This window comes from Sus scrofa, chromosome 3 (genome assembly GCF_000003025.6).
Source record: "Sus scrofa isolate TJ Tabasco breed Duroc chromosome 3, Sscrofa11.1, whole genome shotgun sequence".
In the NCBI taxonomy this organism is placed as follows: domain Eukaryota; kingdom Metazoa; phylum Chordata; class Mammalia; order Artiodactyla; family Suidae; genus Sus; species Sus scrofa.
In genome coordinates, this window is record NC_010445.4 from 16,120,115 (window position 1) to 16,136,330 (window position 16,216).

The 16,216-nt window shown below is 43.1% G+C and overlaps 1 protein-coding gene across 3 annotated transcripts in view; it reads right to left on the reverse strand.

The window, feature by feature from the left end:
* Window positions 1-16,216, reverse strand: part of TYW1 (tRNA-yW synthesizing protein 1 homolog (S. cerevisiae)) — a 191,080-nt gene that overhangs the window by 150,542 nt on the left and 24,322 nt on the right. For all 3 annotated transcript variants that reach the window (XM_021086357.1, XM_021086356.1, XM_003481010.4), the window contains exons 8-9: window positions 14,872-14,989; window positions 9,622-9,674 (exon numbers count right to left, since the gene is read on the reverse strand). In XM_021086357.1, coding sequence (XP_020942016.1) covers window positions 9,622-9,674; window positions 14,872-14,989 — 171 coding nt within the window. The remainder of the gene's footprint in view (window positions 1-9,621; window positions 9,675-14,871; window positions 14,990-16,216) is intronic.

Sequence of the window (16,216 nt, forward strand, 5' to 3'; positions counted from 1 at the left end):
CTAGGCTAGGGGTCCAATCGAAGCTGTAGCTGCCAGCCTACACCACAGCCACAGCAACACGGGATCTGAGCTGCATCTGTGACCTACACCACAGCTCACGGCAATGCAGGATCCTTAACCCACTGAGCAAGACCAAGGATTGAACCTGGGTCCTCATGAATACTATCAGATTTGTTTCCACTGAGCCATAACGGGAACTCCCTCTCTTGTGTTTTTGACTGTTATCTCTTTGTATAGTTTTTGTAGTGGTTGTTCCAAGTAAAAAAACACACACACGTGACTTACCATAGTCTACTGGTAAAAACATTTTATCACACTCCAAGTGAAGTGTGGAAATATCACTTCTTTTCAGATCCCTTAAGTCTTCCCTCTTTTAAATTAAATATCATTGTCGTGAGTATCACACGGTATTATAATTTGTTTCAGTCACCAAATATGATTTATAAAGCTCATGAGGAAAATGGTCATCTGCTGCATGTATCTGTATTTCTGCTCTTTCCATCATTCTGCCTTCCTTTCTGGTACTCCAAGAATTTTTCTTTTATTACTTCCTTAGGGTTGAAGAACTTCCTTTAGCTCATCTGTAATGACGGATTTGCTAGAAACAAATTCTTTGCAGTTTCTTTCACCCAGTAATGTCTGTGTTTAATCTTCATTCACGAAGATGATGTTCTAACAGACACAGAGTTCATGATTGACAGTTATTTTCTTTCCACACTAGAAAAAACGTGAGCCACTTCCCTTGGGCCTCCATGATTTCAGGTTAAGACATTGGATGTTAATATATTGTTTATCTCTACCATCTTTGAAGACTTTTATGTTCTTTAGTCTTCAGATCATTAATTTTAAGGTGTCTTCCTGTGGATTTCTTTGGTTCTATCCTGGTTGGCGTTTGCTCTCTGCTGTTCCGATTGGGTAAATTCTATGGACTAGTCCTAGTCATGAGGAATTCTATTGATTCCCAAGGTCACTGACTCCACACTCCGTCATCTCCACTCTGTACCTGCACCCGTTCAGTGAGGGTTGTTTTTTGTTTTTTTTTTTCCCCTGTTACTGTATTTCTTCAATTTTATAATTCCCTCTTGGTTCTTTTTATAACTTCCATTTCTTTGCTGAGATTTTTTTATTTTTTCATTTGTTTCCAGAGACTTTGCAACTGATTGCTGAAGCATTTTTATGACAGCTGCTTTAAAATCCTTGTCAGATGATTCCACCATCTGATTCATCTAGTGTTGGTGTCAGTTCATTATCTTTTTTTGTACAAGTTGTGATTTTCATGGTTCTTGGAATGACAGGTAATTTTTATTTATTTATTTATTTATTTATTTTTACTGTATCCTAGGTTTTTTGTCTACTGTGCTAGAAGGCTCTAAATCCTATTTCATTCTTTCATTTTAGCAGCAGGCATTTTGTATAGGTTGAACTTACAGGCCCTGGAGTATTTTCATATGCTGTGACTCCAACGGCAGTTTAATTTTCAAAGGCTCTGCAATGTCATTTTGCTTGGGCTCCCACTGATCTCGGCTGGTACCATTACAGGGGGTGGTAGGGGTTTCTCCAGGGTGACCTACTAGGGTCTCGCGATAGAGGAGGGGAGTCTCAGGGCAGGCTGCTTGTGTGGCAGAATCCCTCTGGCCACCACAGTCACCCGTAGTATCTCTCGGTGGAGGGAGGGTGGTCTCAGGTCCAGCAGGCATGGAGAACATTTCACAGGCAGGTTAATCGCTGCAGGAGTAAGAAAGGGTCTCTCTCCTTCCCCTTTCACTTGACCACATGGTATCTCTCAGCAGGAGATGGGAATTTTGGGTCCAGCAGAGAAGGCCAGCACTTGTCCCACTTGCTTATTGTTGGTGGGGCTCCCAACTGATCCCCTTTGCCAGTGGTTCCAGGCTCACTTGAATCTGTCAGTGGGACTCCCATGCCAGGCCAGGCAGGAATGAGCCTAAATGAGTGGCCTTCTGTTGCTAGACTAAGGCTCAGTAAGCACAGGGTCTGGGCTGCCTTCTTCTTTAGGTGGGGGGATGTCAGCATCCTACTGCTGTTGCTCCTCCAGGCCTGGGGTCCCAAACCACTCCAGAGTTCTTGCGTGGTTGTCTCTTGTGTTTCCCAGGGTTTACAATTGTGCCCAGCAGGATCAGGGAGAAAAAGGATGGGTTTGTGCCACCTTGTCCAGACTGGAAGTCTTCAGACATTGCTTTTTTTTTTGGGTGTGTGTGTCTTTTCAGGGCCGCACCCGCAGCATAAGGAGGGTCCCAGGCTAGGGGTAGAATCGGAGTTGTAGCTGCTGGCTTACCCCACAGCCACAGCAATGACAGATCCGAGCACGTCTGCAAACTACACCACAGCTCACGGCAACGCTGGATCCTTAACCCACTGAGCAAGGCCAGGGATCGAACCCGCAACCTCATGGTTCCTCGTCGGATTCAGTTTCTGCTGCGCCACGGCAGGGACTCCCAGACATTGTATTTTAAAAGGAAGTGCTCCCACATCTGAAAATTAGTAGATAAGCAGGATGGAAAAGGAAAACACCTGAGAGCAATACATGCTTCGAATTAAAAGTGTTCATGTTATGAACTTAGGGGGAAAAAATGATAGATAGCCTGAGACGCATGAATTCATGAATTCTTATCCTCAAGGCAAACAGGAGCCTGAGAAAATACAACCGTAGCCCAGCAGATGCACATTGAATGACTGCAAGACACCACTGCTAGACAGGCTCTGTGAGCAGCAGACTGGGGGGCGGGGGTGGAGGAATGGGGGAGGGGGGTTGGAAGATGATTCTCCTTGGGTCTCTCTCTCTCTCTCTCTGTGAATGTCTTCCAAGCAGAGGCCCTGACTGCCCTGATTCTAGACTGTCTTTTCAAAAAGCTTTATAAAATGAATAATAGCCTTGGAAGATAGAGGGTCTCCCTCTGGAGTAAAGGACAGGTATGTTTACTCCAGAGTATAATGAAGATGTGCTCCTCTAGGGCAACGGTCAGGCAGGAGGACTGCCAATTATAAAAGATTCGTGTTCCCAAAGCCTGTGGCTCCTCTCCTATAGCCTATGTGCAGGTGCTACACCTGGCCTTCCTAGGGCTGCTTGATGGGACCTGGGGCTCCGGAACCAGAGCAAATGATGATATTCTGGCTTTTGCTATTATTACGAGTAATAAACTACTTGCCTTCTGCCAGCATCCATGAAACTGTAGCGGGTCTAACCCGCTAGCCTGCAAGGAGGGTAACATTTCAGCCTCTTCCATTTTTAACAGGGGATGGAGAGCTCGATGCTGAGGTCAGTGAACTGCAGCCAGCAGGCCACATCCAGACTAGCATCCATTTCTGTGGATCAAGTTCTGTCAGCATCGTATCATCCATGTTTGTTTACTAATGTCTATGGCTGCTCTGGGGCTACAATGGCAGAGCTGTAAAGCTGCCACAAAGTCATATGACCCGCAAACCTTAAAAAAGTCACCATTTGGCCCTTTAAGTTTGCAAACCCCTGATTTAAATATCTATTGCATACTACAGAGCAAAACACATTCTAAACTGATTCAAAAAGCTGTTAAAAAGAAAAAAAAAAAAAATACAAACAGGAAGAGGATTTAGGGAAGACAGAGCAGCAGGAAGCACCAGAAATTTGTCTCCCCACCTGGACATGGATCTCAGCCGGCGGGCTGTGCTTTTTGTCTTTGACCCAGGAGTCCTGGGTCCTCTGCCAGGCAAACTTGGTGGCTTGTGAGGAGGCTGCAAGAGCAGACCCTCCACAGTTCTTGACAGTGAACACTGGCACCTGGCTCCTTTGAGCTCCCCGTGCCATAGAAACAAAAGCTTTGTCAGGAACCAGGGGGCTCTCTGGAGTGCCTCTTTAGTATTCTCCTTTATAGCGGAAGGTAAGAGAAGATAGACGGCAGAAGGGTCCCTACTGGCTCGAACTCTTCATTGACAGAATCACCTGCCAGGTAAGGAAGCATCAGACAGAGGGACTGCTAGGAGCACAAAGGAAACGTGGCCTGGCTAGCGGGAGAAGGAAGGTATAAATGCCAACCACGACCAGCTGCAAATAGGAGCACGGTTGTAAATATACATGGCATCTTCCTTGCTTTGATGTGTTTAATCATTTCTCCTCTTCTCCGACTATCCTACACAGGCCAGGTCAGTGGTGGTTAACCTTACGATGTCATCTTAGGTAGAGGATCTCAAAAGAGAGGGAAGGGACAGAGGGAATGATGCATCTTCACTTTTACGACTAACAGTGGCAACGGGTTCGGCAGAAGCAAATGTCTGTCTCTAGGATCATCTGAAAATGTAAATACAGGTAGAAGGGTGCGTACAGATGCTAAGAATCCAAAGAGGAAGATTGTGTTGGTAATTCTCAGACCCGTGTCTGCCCTTCCAAGCAAGGCGAAGAAGCAGCCCTAACGCGGGATTTCTCAGAGTCCCTGGACCGAAGGGTTCTCCTTCAGACGCCACCAGTGAGAGGTGCTTATGTAAGACTGAGGTGACAAGCAAGGAGAAACCATCATTCCTCGCTGGCAGCAGCTGGCAGACACCAGGGCACGCAACCAACACTGAGTCTGCAGCAGCTGCCAAGGGAGCACCTGGGAAACATTGGCTTTAATGTTTCCAGCGTCTCAGGTCACGTCACTCGGTGTCCTGTGAGTCCAGCGCTTTCGGATTTTCTCAAAGCAAGAAGCAGTTCTCTCTGACCTTCACCGCCCCAGGCTTTGCGATGGCTTTGTACACCCTCAGTTCATTTATTTTATGAAGTCTGTTTTTGCTAAAATACTCAGGGTGGTTTCTGTCTGCCCGACTGGTACAGATGGGTAGGATCCAGTCAGGTGGACAGGATGAGGGGGGCGGGGAACGGAAGCAGCACACGATGTATGAAGGTTAAAGCAGAAAAGACGCGAGTTCCTGTTGTGGCTCAGTGGAAACAAATCTGACTAGTATCCATGAGGATGCAGGTTTGATCCCTGGCCTCACTCAGTGGGTTAAGGATCCAGAGCTGCCATGAGCTGTGGTGTAGGTCACAGATGCAGCTCAGATCGGGTGTTGCTGTGACTGTGGTGTAGGCCAGCAGCTGCAGCTCCAATTCAACCCCTAGCCTGGAAACTTCCACATGCTGCACCTGTGGCCCTAAGAAAAATAAATACACACATACAAACATACATACATGATGCTGGGAATAGTGGACAGCTATATGCCAAAGAGTCAAAATGAACTACTTTCTTACAAAAATAAACTCAAAATGGACCAAAGACTTAACTGTAAGATCTAAACTCAAAAAAGTTCAAGAAAAAAAAAACATATGCAGCATACTTTTTAACATCACTCTTTGCAATATTTTTCAGATATGTCTCCTAAAGCAAGGGAAACAAAAGCAAAAATAAACAAACAGGAATTCCCTCTATGACTCAGTGGTTAACGAACCCGACTAGTATCCATGAGGACATGGGTTTGATCCCTGGCCTCGCTCAGTGGGTTAAGGATCCGGCATTGCCGTGAGCTGTGGTATAGGTTGCAGATGTGGCTCGGATCCAGCATTGCTGTGGCTCTGGCGTAGGCTGGCAGCTACAGCTCCAATTCGACCCTTAGCCTGGGAACCTTCACATGCCATGGGTGTGGCCCTAAAAAGACAAAAAAAAAAAAAAATTTTTTTTTTAATAAACAAATAGAACTACATCAAGTCAAAAAAGGTTTTGCACAATGAAGAAAATTATCAAAAACAACAAAAAGGCAGTCTACTGAATGTGAGAAGATATTTGCAAACAATATATCCAATAAGGGGTTAATAACCAAAATGTACACGAACACATACAATTCAACAGCAAAAACAAACAACCCAATTACAAAATGGGCTGGAGACCTGAATGGACATTTTTCCAAAGAAGACATACAGATGGCCAAGAGACACAGGAAAAGATGCTGAATATCGCTACCTACCCATCACATCAGGGAAGGGCAAAGCAAACCACAAGTGCAAATCCAACCTCACATCTTTCAGAATCACCCTCATCAAAAAGACAGCAAATAACAAGTGCTGGGCAAGGATGCAGAGAAAAGGGAACCCTCAAGCGCTCCTGCTATGGCTGTGCACTGTTGCAGCCACTCTGGAAAACAGTATGGAGGTTCCTCAAAAAACTGAAAATAGAGCTGCTATGCGATCCAGCAATTTCACTTCTGGCTATTTACCCCCAAAACCAAAAATTTTAACTGTAAAAGATACATGAACCCCAATGTTCAAGGCAGCATTTTTTTTACGACAGCCAAGATATGGAAGCAACTCAGTGCTCACGGATAGAGAAACGGATACAGAAACTGAGGTACACATCGCTCAGCCATGAGAAGACGGCAACCTTGGCATCTGCAACAACGTGGAGAGACCTGAAGAGCACTATGGTAAGTAAAATAAGTCAGAGAAAGACAAATGGCACATGCTCTCCCTCGCATGCGGAATCTACAAAACAAAACGAACACACGAAAACGGAAACAGACTCACAGATACAGAGAATGGGTCACTGCCAGAATGCAGAGAGGGGGTGAACAAAATAGAGGAAGGGGATTAAGAGGTTCAAAACTCCAATGATATAATAAATAAATCACGGAGCTACAATATACAACAGAAGGAATATGGTCGAGAATATTGTAATAACTTTGTATGGGGACAGATGGGTACTAGACTTGGCACGGTGATCCCTTCATAATGCATGCAAATGTCAAATCATAATGTCATATCCCTGAAACTAACATAATATTGTATGTCACTGTATTTTCATTAAAAAATAAAATAAAAGGAAGTTCACAATGGGTTAAGGACCTGGTGTTGCCATAGCTGTGATGCAGGTCGCAACTACAACGGGGGTTCAATCCACAGCCTGGGAACTTCCACATGCTGTGGGTGCAGCCAAGCAAGTGCCAGAGCATCAAGAATATACAAAATAAGGAGTTTCCGCTATGAAACAGCAGGTTAAGATCCTGCATTGTCTCTGCGGCAGCAAAGGTTCAATCCCCAGGCCAGCACAGTGGGTTATGGATCTGGCTTTGCCACAGCTTTGGCACAAGTCACAGCTGCAGCTCAGATTCGATCCCTGGCGCAGGAACTTCCATATGCTGTGGATGCAGCCAAACAAACAAACAAAAAAAGATCTGGCATTGTCACTGCTGTGGCTCCGGTTCAATCCCTGGCCTGGGAACTTCAGCATGCCACAGGTACCGCCAAAAAAGAAAGAAAGAAATTACAGTTCATATAATTGGCCTTGTGCTGAAGAGATGACAAATAGACAAATACAAAATCTAAGAAGACAAAACAAATAGATTCAAGAGAAATTCACAGGCTGTGATACTAACATGTATATGGAAATGCAAAGGACCCTAAAAAAGGGAAAGAATCTTAAAAATTAAAAAAAAAAAAAAAAAAAAGCCAGAGGGAGTTTCCTTATGGCACAGCAGATTAAGGATCTAGTGTTGTCACTGTAGCAACTCAGGTCGCTGCTGTGGTGAGAGTTCAACCCCTAGCCCAAGAACTTTCACATTCTGTGGGCACAGCCAAAAAAAAACAAAAAAAGCAAAAAAAGCAAAAACAAAAACAAGGCAGAGAACTTCTGATGCATGATTTCAAAACCACAGTAATCAAAATAATGCAGTGTTGGCTTAAGGACAGACAAACACATCAATGCAACAGAATAAACATAGCTCAGGAAGAGGACTACCCATATACAGCTAACTGAAGTTTCTACAAAGGCTTAAAAGTAATTCAATGGTAAAAGGAAAGTCTTTTTCAACAAATGGCGCTAAAACACCTGAAAATCCATACAAAGGGCAGGTTTGTCTTTTTGTCTTTTCAGGGCCGCGCACACAGCATATGCAGGTTTCCAGGCTAAGGGTCGAATCGGAGCTGTAGCTGCCAGCCTAGGCCACAGCCACAGCAATGCAGGATACGAGCTGCATCTGCAACCTGCACCACAGCTCAGGACAACGCCAGATCCTTAACCCACTGAGCAAGGGGCAGGGATTGAACCTGCATCCTCATGGATACTAGTCAGGTTCGTTAATCACTGAGCCAAGATGGGAACTCCAGAAGGAACAATCTTGACTTTACCTCACACTACCCATAAAAATTAATTCACAGGCCTAAACATAAAAGTTAAAACTATATATGAAACTTCCAGAAGAAAACACAGAACATCTTTGTGACCTAAAAGTCGGCAAAAGTTTCTTAATATACAAAAAGCACTACCCACAAAAGAGAAAAAAACGATAGACTGGACTTGATTCAAATTAAAAATTTCAAAAGATGCCATTAGGGAAATGAAAAAGGAAGCCACGGACTAGGAGAAAATATTCACAGTGCACATTAGACAAAAACACTCATATCCACAATAAATAAAAAACTCCTACAAATCAATAATACAAAGTCAAACAATTCAACTTGGGTAAAATATCTGAATAGACACTTCACAAACTGTGAAAGGCCAATATGCACACGAAAAGGTGCTCCTTATCATCAGGAACATCAGCAAAATATACATTAAAATCAAAATGGTACTATTTCCCACTCACCAGAATGGTTGACATTTAAAATATTTGTAATACCACACAACGGAGAGACCATGTAGCAACGTTCATAAATTGCTGATGCAAGTGTAACATATAGCACCACCACACTGAAAACAGACTGGGAGTTTCCTATCAAGTTCAACATATACCAACCCCACGACCCTCGCAATTTCACACCCAAGTAGGTACCCAAGTGAAATTGAAATGCATGGTCACACGCGAAAAAAAAGCAGTGTACAAAAATGTCCACAGCCGTTTCATTGCCAGTAGCCAAAAACTGAAAACAACCCAAAAGTCTATCAACAGATTAAAAACCATGGAAAGTTCATACTACAGCAATAAGAAGGGTGAACTACTGATACACATGACACCCTGGGTGAATCTCAGCAACATCAGCTTGAGTTTAAGGCGCCATCTGCAAAAGACTACACATTATATGATCCTATTCATGTGAAATTCTAGAACAGGCAAAAGCAAAAGACAACGACAGCAATGAGAACATCTGCGGCCTGGCTGTGGGGGAGGAGGTGTTGACTAGAAACGGGCATTAATGAACGTACTTATCAGGGTGAGGAAAATAGTCTATATCGTAATTCAGATGGTGGATAAGGGTTTTTTACACCCATCAAAATATGCTGGGAGTTCCAGCTGAACTCATTTAACTAATCCATTCAAAATCATTACATTTTATTAAATGTAAACTATACCTTTAAAATGGTAAAACTCAGAGTTCTCATTGTGGCTCGGCGTTAACGAACCTGGCTAGTATCCATGAGGATGAGGGCTCAATCCCTGGCCTCACTCAGTGGGTGAAGGAGCCGGCATTGCCGTGAGCTGTGGTGTAGGCTGCAGACTCGGCTTGGATCCCATGTTGCTGTGTCTGTGGCGTAGGCTGGCAGCTGCAGCTCCAGTTGGGCCCCTAGCCTGGGAATCTCCATATGCCGTGGATGCGGCCCTAAATAAATAAATAAATAAAATGGTAACACTCATGGCATGTAATAGCCACATGAAAGTTGCATAAAACAACAACAACAACAAAAAAGTTGCATAAAACAGAAACAGCATTCGAACAGAAACAGATACCTTTGTCCACCTGCAAAGCTTCACCCCAGAGTGGCTCCCAATCAGCTGATAACCTGAATGAAAAAACAGGGAACATAATACTGAATTGATTCAAAGCCTCATATCAAAAAGTAATTTTAAAACTATAGCAAAATCATTTTTCTTTGTTTAAATAATGACAAGCAACCCAATGGCAGAAAACACGAAAGGTTTAATTCACCAGAATGATAAAAACAATTTCAAATACGTATGCACCTAATAACACAGACTCAAAATACACAGGCAAATCCAAAAATCACAGGGAGAGAGTCTAAGACCTCTCAGTATCTAACAGATCTCAGAGACCAAAAACTTAATAGAGCTCCAAGATCTGAAGCAACACAGTAAACCTGATCAATAACACAGAGCACTGCGCTCAACAACCATAGGAGGCTTTTCAAGGACCCAAGGAACATTTATAAAAAATAAACCATATGCTGAGCCATCCAGCAAAAGCAAGTCACAATACACTTCAAATGAACAACTGGGGAACTCTCATCAATAATCTTCAAGAAGAGATAAAGAATCAGATGGGTACCAGGAGAATAAAATAAAGAAATACCGCCCCCAAAAGTGGAAAAATCAAATTCTAAGAATCCGACATGCATTCTCAGTACGGTTCCACGACCTACCATTTAAATCTTTTGAGCTGCATAAGGTAGGAAAAGCATGGAAGGGCCAGGCCAAAGCAATCACATTTCCCCATTTTAACAAACTAGCAGAGCAAACAAGGAGAACGTTCTGATTTCAGAAAGCATTCAGTAATAAAGTTCCTCAGGAGGGCTTCAAGTAATAAGCCACAATTACCATGAGTCTCTGGCACAAAAAGACTCTTGACTTGCAGACAAATGAGCTAAATGGAGAAATACAGTCTGGATGACGGCGTAAGTGGATCGGTGGCTGGTTAAACATGCATATTCACAGTGCGATGATTAATGGAATAATGTCAATTTGGATTAGAAGTCTCTAGTGGCAACATTACAGGGCTTCATCTTTTATCCTCTTCCACATGTAGGTAAACATCTTGCATGTAAATAAAGCCCTGCATCTCTACTTGAAGACGAAACAAGTCCAAAGGAATAGCTAATCTCAGATACAGAATAATAAGCATTTAACAGATTCCCAGAGAAAAATTCTAGTTCTCCTTTCGGATTCCTACATTATATGTTGCTTATACCACGCCTGTAGAAATCAGACCCTGTAAGTTCTTTATATCTTTCTCTCCCAAGAAACAAAGGGTTCTATAAAATTCTGCATTTAGGTAGGTATGAAAACCCCGCACCGTACAGGGTGCAGAGACCCACAGCCGACCACAAAGCACACTGCAGTTACTAAGAATCACAGTGCAGGATTTTGTCTCTAACCAAGAAGGAGTAACAGGGTTTACTCTCCCATCTGAAATACCGAAAACTGGACAAAATATATGAAAGAACAGTTTTTAAGACACAAAACATCAGGCAACAAAGGACAATGATCCAAGAGAGATGGGAAACAGACAAGGTCGAGCCCTACCATTACCTGAGCTTCCTGCCTTGAAAGCTTCCAGGCCGTGCAGCAGGGAGAGGCAACCCAGGCAGAGCTCGCTACTTTCCCCGAGTTGAGGACACAGAAGTAGAGTCTGGGGAGCCCTGGTGGCTAAAGTTTGCAGGATCAAGTACTGGAGGGACAAAAGCTACAGAGAGACGGAACTAAAAGAGTCTACAGAGAGGAGTTTCCACTGTGGTGCAGTGGGTTAAGAATACGGCTGCAGCAGCTTAGGTTGCTACAGAGGCACAGGGTCAATCCCCAGCCCCATGCAATAGGTTAAAAGATCTGGCACTGCCACAGCTGTGGCTTAGATTCAATCCCTGGCCCAGGAATTTCCATACGCTGTGGATGTGGCCATTTAAAAAAAAAAAGAGTCTGCAAGGGATTCCTATAAGTCTTTCCTTGAGCACTGCTTAGTGTATAGGTGAGAGAAAAACCACCCAGTAATGGGAAAGAACCATCTGAAGGGATCAGAGATACACCTGGTGCTCACAGTCAGCTGGGAACTACGTCCATTCCTGCCAGTCAGACAAAAAAAACCTCAACAGGAGTTCCCTGGTGGCTCAGTGGGTTAAGGATCTGGTGTTGGCACTGCTGTGGATCAGGTCACTAATGTGACACAAGTTCTGCATGTCACAGGCACAGCCACAGAAGAAAACAAAAACTTCAAGATTTGCAAAGCAAGAGTACATAGGAGTGTTCTGCCTCATTAGTGGGGAAAAACTTAGCTGTACAGCAGAGAGACTCAGATCTGGTCTCACCCAAAAATCATAAAGGCAAGATTAAAAGGCTCAAGCCATTTCCAAGTGACTTATCTTCATCCCAGAACAAAGCTCAAGAATATTTATAGGGAAGTTCCTGTTGTGCTGCAGTGGAGACAAATTGACTAGGAACCATGGGATCGCAGGTTCGATTCCTGGCCTCGCTCAGTGGGTTGGGTATCTGGCGTTGCCATGAGCTCTGGTGTGGGTGGCAGACGCTGCTCAGATCTGATGTTGCTGTGACAGTGGCGTAGGCTGACAGGTATGGCTCCGGTCTGACCCCTGGCCTGGGAACTTCCATGTGCCTTGAGTGTAGCCCTAAAAAGCAAAAAAAAAAAAAAAAAAAAAAAAAAAAAAGTTTATAGGAATATAAAAATATTGAGCACCCAAAAAGGTAAAATTAGATGCAAAATCCAATCAAAGATTACCAGGCATGCAAAAGGACAGGAAAACATAACCAGTAATGAGGAAAATAATCCAGCAACCAAACTGACCCAGAAATGACACAGATGTTAGCAGATATGGACCTTAAAACAGTTAAGTACTCCATAGGCTCCAAAAGTTAAGAGGAGACATGAAAGATATAAAAAGCCCTAAACTGAGCTTCTAGAGATGAAAACTACATCTAAGCTGGAAATTACACTGAATATAACTAACGGAAGATAAAGATAACTGAGTTAAACCTGAAGTCGGCAGTGGAAACTATCAAAAAATGTACAGCACGACAGAAAAAAGAATTTTAAAAAATGAAAAGAGCAGGCTGTGGGTCAAATTCAAGTGGCCTATTATACATATAATTGGAGTCCCCAAGGAAGAGAGAAAGGGAGTAGCAGTGAAATATCTGAAGAATTAATGGCCAAAATCAGAACTAAGAAACTCAACAAATCCCATGCAAAAGAAACTTGAAGAAAACTATACTAGATATATTATAATTAAAACTGCTCAAGATCAGTAATTAGAAGAAAATCTTAAAAATAGCCAGGGTCACACCACCAAAATCAGAAATCATGAGAAGAGGTGGGTAAAAATGCAGGACACTGGAGATGAACTTGCAACTAAGAACAACGTAAAACTTGCAATTAACAACAACTTAAAACACTCTCATATACATATAAACTCTTATATCAAAACTTCAGAATAACTGCAAACCAAAAATCTACAATCGAAACACAAACAAGGAATCTCTGGAGAAGAAATATATCTCATAGTAAATAAATGCATAATCCACCATGAAAGGGGTCATTTGACATCATTCTTGGAATGCTGAAGTCTTCTTGGATCTGATTCTGACTTCCTCTCCATCAAAGAATTTATGATAATTATAATTAAAGAATGCAACTGCACAATTAAATAATACAGTTCTACAATTGTATTATTAATAACCATTTCTTTCCATGGTACGATGTAAGGTCTATAATGTCTTGTTTATCACATCACCTAGAATGGTGTAATGCCTATATTGAAGAATCAATAAGATGTAACAAATTGTGAGGACATATTTATATAATTACACTGTTTTTTAACCAAAAAAAAAAAAAAAAAAAAGCCAGGGTCGGGGGGTGTGGGAGGGGAGAGTTCCCGCTGTGGCACAAAGGGATCAGCAGCATCTTGGGCGCGCTGGGACACAGCTGTAGCTTAGCTTGTGGCAGTGCGGCTTGGATCTGAACCCTGGTCCGGGAATTCCATATCCCTGGGGCAGCCAAAAAGGAACAAAGGAACAAAGAAACAAAGAAAAGATGGCTGCAGAGCCCTTGTGAGAAGCAATGAGACAGTGGGACAATATAAAAGGAAAAAAGCTGCCAACCTACAAATCTATCACCCATCAAAAACTATCCATCAAAAAAGCAGAAATGAATAAATAACAAAAAAAAAAAACCCTTTCAAAATGAAGGTAAAATAAAGCCTATCGCAGAGAAACAAAAGCTGAAATAATTCATCGCCATCAAACCCACATACAAGTGATGCTAAAAGGAGTCCAGACAGAAGGAAAAGGCCAGCACACAGAATACAGATCTACACAAAGGAATGAAAAGTATCAAAATTGGCAACTACGTGAGTCAACGTATAAGATTTTTTCTAATCATTTAAAATTATTTAAATTGTGAAGAGATAATTGATTACTTAAACCAAAAAATAACAGTGTGGTACATGGCTTAAAACATACGTAAAAGCAAAATGAATGATAACAATTGCATAGAAGTTAAGGGGGAAAAACAGACGTACTGAAGGCTCTTCTCTGCCACATGAAGTGGTATAACCTCCACTCGGATATACTGTGACACCTATAGTATAGAATCTCGAGCAACCACTAAATAACAAAACAGTGCTACAGCTAATAAGCCGACAAAGACTATAAAACAGAATACTTTAAAAAATAAAAATAAAACAATGTAGGAGTTCCCGTTATAGTTCAGCGTGTCAAGAATCCAACACAGTGTTCCTAAGGATGCAAGTTCAATCCCTGGACCCGATCACTGGGTTATGGATTCGGCGATGCCACAAGCTGTGGTGTAGGGCGAAGCTGCAGCTCAGATCCAGTGTTGCTGTGGCTGTGATGGAGGTCTGGGAACCCCTCACCCAGGAACTTCCACCTACCGCAGGTGCAGCTGTTAAATAAAAAAAGAAGAAGAATCTGTGATGTGCAAAGAAGCCAATGGGTGCATCTTCCATCTGCATACCTGAGCCTCACTGACAGTCAAGTTCCATCCCAATAAACCAAGCAGAGAGGAGACTTGGTCCAGGCAGCCAGCGTTTAAGTGAGCCACAGAAACAAGACTGTGACTTAGCTACAGCTGCCACCACCACACCGTGGCTGAGCCAACTACAGAGAGAGAGACTTCATCTTTTTCCCTCTGGGCAATCCCTAGTTTTTGGCTTCCTCTTTGAAGCGATAAGTTGGAACACTTAAGGGTATCGGACTGTAACAATTCCTAAGGACTTTCACCTTGTTTAGTAAGGGCTTCTCGGAGAGCGGGAGTTATCATAGCTCTTGGTTCATTGGCTTCGTTCTTCACTGCACTCCTCAACACGCCAGTTTCCCCTTCCTGCTGCGCCTTTTCTCTCTGTATTAAAATGAAAAGAAGGAAAGCCAGAATTGGTACCATGCAGGGAAAAAGACAGCGCAACCACCATCCACCTGCAGCACAGGTAAAAAGGCTCGTCACGACCCTCAGCCCACACCCCTGTTCCATCCGAAGGGACCCCATGTCCAGCCAAGAGATGAGCTGAAGCTATGCCCGAGTCTTTGTGGTTTTGCTCTCAGAAAAAGTGACCACATACTCGAACACATACACCCACACAACATAAATTGAAAATCCACTTCTCTAGATGTCAAATAGTTTTCGCCATCTGAGCACAGGCAGCTACCCAACTTCAGCAAGTTATTTCTCTGCATTTCATTGTCTCACCTGAAAGGGGCCGGGGGAGGTAGTATCTGTGGAGCAGAACTGTATTGAAGACTAAATGAGATCAAATAACCGGGCACAATGCCTGATATGTAACAGGACTTCACTAAATTATAGCCATTGCTGGTTATAACATCTGCAAAGCCCCAAAACAAGTCAAAAATGCCCAGAGAGCCATCTGCTCGGAAACCAAGTTACGCTACCACCTCCACCTGCAGCCCCAAAGGCTTCTGTTAGAAAATCCCATGGTGAAAATTTGCCTTCAGTGACAGAAAGAAATCTGAAGCATAACCTAAGAGGGATTGTGTTTCCTTTTGACTTCGGCCACTAGAAAATTCACAGCACGACTCTGATCCCTGTACCAGGCCCTGCATCATGCTGGGGTTTTTTGTTGTTGTTGTCCTTTTTAGGGCCGCACCCGAGGCAAATGGAGGTTCCCAGGCTAGGGGTCGAATCGGATTTACAGCTGCCAGTGACCTACACCACAGCTCACAGCAACGCCGGATCCTTAACCCACTGAGCAAGGTCAGGGATCAAACCCACGACCTCATGGTTGTTAGTCAGATTAGTTTCCACTGTGCCACAACAGGAACTCCCTCCTCTCTTTTTAAATCTCATTAAATGTATACATATTTGTGTGTGTGTGTGTGTGTGTGTGTGTGTGTGTGTGTGTGTGTTTGGTCTTTTTAGATTGAACCTGCGTCCTCATGGATACTAGTCAGATTCATTTTCCACTGAGCCACAAGGGGAATTCTGTATATATATTTTAAAGTTACCTTGGACTTCCCTGGTGGCTAAGCAGGTTAAGGATCCAGTGTTGTCACTGCTGTGGCTCTGGTTATGGCTGTGGTGTGACTTTGATCCCTGGCCAGGGAACTTCCACAT